General features: G+C 51.5%; 1 protein-coding gene across 1 annotated transcript; it reads right to left on the reverse strand.

The window, feature by feature from the left end:
* Positions 1-354: 354 nt before the first annotated feature.
* Positions 355-2,078, reverse strand: ARC (activity-regulated cytoskeleton-associated protein). Its single transcript, XM_009329138.1, has one exon. It carries the CDS (start codon positions 1,985-1,987, stop codon positions 773-775), a length of 1,215 nt encoding a protein of 404 aa, XP_009327413.1. The 5' UTR covers positions 1,988-2,078; the 3' UTR covers positions 355-772.
* Positions 2,079-2,546: the final 468 nt, after the last annotated feature.

Here is a 2,546-nt window from a genome sequence, read left to right on the forward strand (position 1 = left end):
ATAATGTGCAGAGAAAGGGTGAAATTTGCCTCTGCACTGCAGTGGCCTTGATTGGAGTGAGCAGAAAGTAAGACAAGAAGTAAACCAGTAAGAGCCTCTAGAGAGGAAAAACATTAAAGCAGGTATTAGGTGCAGTGAAATGAAAAACACTAAAAATAATCCAGATTCTTAAAGTTTTCAGTTCCTGAAGCCATAGGATTTCTTCTAAAAAGAAAAATCAAAAAACTTATTTAATCCTTTGGAGCAAGCAAGAACAGGAGATTGCCAACTTAACAGAAGCCCAGTGGTAAATCAGAAATGGGCAAGGGTCAAAGGAAAGATGTCTCCTCAGGACAGGGACACCTCTTCAGAAGAGGGAGGAGAGAAGGAGAAGGAGAGATCCAGATGGGTAGGAACCCTCAGCCAATTGCTGCACTCGTATGGAGTCCTTGAAAGCTGCCAGTGCTAAGCGGCTGCCTCTGAAGTTGGGAATTGTCTCTAGTTTCTTGTCAGGGATCTCATAAAATTGTCCGTTCCCCATAGTGGTGCAAGCAGTATCTCCAGCACCACTGTATTGCATGGCTCAGGTGAGGTGGGCAACCACATCCTAAGGTGCCTCTCCCCCATTGCCTCCCTCCCCCCACAAGCAAAGTTAATTCCTCTGCTATGGGCTGTTGGACTGAGCACGCCTCATGTCTCGTCTCAGCCAGAACCTCTCTCCAAGGAGAAGCTTCCTAAATATGCCCCCTTCTCCCTTTCACATAACCCAGACTGCTGCCTCCCTTGGACTAGCTCATATGACAGTAGCTGGTGGGCTAGGGGGCTCAGGTTGAGTGCCATTGCTCGGCACAGGACTGGCAGTGGTTGAGGGAGGCACGCTCTCCACAGAATCTCCTGATTGAATCTCAGGGGTCCTCTGTGGGCTGGGCTCTTCAGAGTGGTCCATGTTGCCTTGGACTTCCTTGCCTCTTTGGATCAGCTGCTCTAAGGTTTTGGGCAAGGGGTAACTCAAGAAGCGCTTCAGTTTGGGCTGGAGGGTGCCTACCACATACTGGATAATTTCCTCCTCATCTGCATCAACATAGAGGGTCTGGTACAAGTCTCTCTTGCGCCAAAGGAACTGGTCCAGGGGCTCCCCCTCTTTCTGGGGCAAATCCAGCTCCCTTTTGATAGCATCCCTAGTCAGAGTCCCCTCGCTGTACTGCAGGAACTCCTTCTTGAACTCAACCCAGTTCTTAACAGAGTCCTGCTTGTATTCCCACCACTTTTTAGCTGGGCCGTTCATGTGGTTTTGGATCTGAGACAGCCAGTACTCCTCTGTTCCACCCACCTGCTTTAAGTATTCCTCCAAGTGGCTCAAGAACTCCCGGGGATCCTCAAAGACCTGGGTCTCCACTGGGGAGGCTGGAGCATCCTCCGACACAGAGACCCACTGGTAGGAATCATGGGCCTGGGGGATGCTGGGCACCTCCCCAGGAGGAGGGGTCAGTGCATACATTTGGCTCATATCAAGGGCATAGTCATAAATCTCCCCCTCACTTGGCCTTATCTCTGGGCCTCCCACCCCAACGGACACAGTCTGTTTGCCGTGGTCCCCTGGACAATATTTGCCTCCCATGGACTCCAGACGGTCCGCCCACTTCTCCAGACGGAAAAAGACCTCCTTCCAAACATTCATCTCTCTCTTGACCCACCTCTCCAGATGGGCAATGGTTTCCTGGCACCTGGCCAGGCAGGCCTTGATGGACTTCTTCCATCTTTGGTTATCAGTTGGGACATGGTCCTCTAAGTTATTCTCTAACTTCCCCACTGATTTCTGCAAGCCTTTCAGCTCGCGCTCCACCTGCTTGGAGACCTCAGACAGGAGGTGCCGGTGGGTCCTCCTGACATGCTCCAACATTTCTGCCCTGCATTTCCCTATCTGCAGGATCACATTGGGCTTGTTGGCAACTCCACGGTGTCCCTGGAAGGAGTGGATGCCTGCATTGGTGACATTATCCAGCTGCATGGCTCCAACCGTGCGAGTGTCAAACACAGAAAGAAGTGGGTCGTAAGCCCTGGCACTAGAGCTGGCTCTCAAAAACCCCACCACAACACTTCCCGAAAGACACACAGAGACTTCTAAACCCCCCTCAAATGACTTTTCGACACAAACACAACCAAATCAGATATCACCACAGAGCGAGCTGTTTGGTCCCCGTGGATCCCAGAGAGAGTTGTAGGCAAATTTCTCCTGGTGCCCAGCTGGAAATGCCGGTCTTACGTGCTCAGGGTGTCCCAGAGAGAGCCAGGATCCTTCAGGAACAAGGAGAGGAGTTGGCTAAGATGTCCAGCCCCGCACGCGTGCCTGCTACCTGCTCGTCCGGAGGTGAGAATCTCGAATGGCAGAGAGTCCCCGCTGGAGAAAAACACACAGAGATGCACAAAGAAGCTGGAAGCTGCTGCAAAAATCCCGGTGATTTCTCCTCTGGTAAACTTGGTGAGTCAAAAGCGCTTTCACTAGAGATGCAAAACGCTGCTTCTCTTCCCTGTCTGAACTGCCACTAGTCCAGGCTCTTCCATCTACT

Source organism: Pygoscelis adeliae, unplaced genomic scaffold (genome assembly GCF_000699105.1).
Source record: "Pygoscelis adeliae isolate BGI_AS28 unplaced genomic scaffold, ASM69910v1 Scaffold257, whole genome shotgun sequence".
Taxonomy (NCBI): domain Eukaryota; kingdom Metazoa; phylum Chordata; class Aves; order Sphenisciformes; family Spheniscidae; genus Pygoscelis; species Pygoscelis adeliae.

Excerpts from the sequence above, each read along its gene's own strand:
- ARC (XM_009329138.1), bottom strand. The coding sequence starts at position 1,987 with ATGCAGCTGGATAATGTCACCAATGCAGGCATCCACTCCTTCCAGGGA.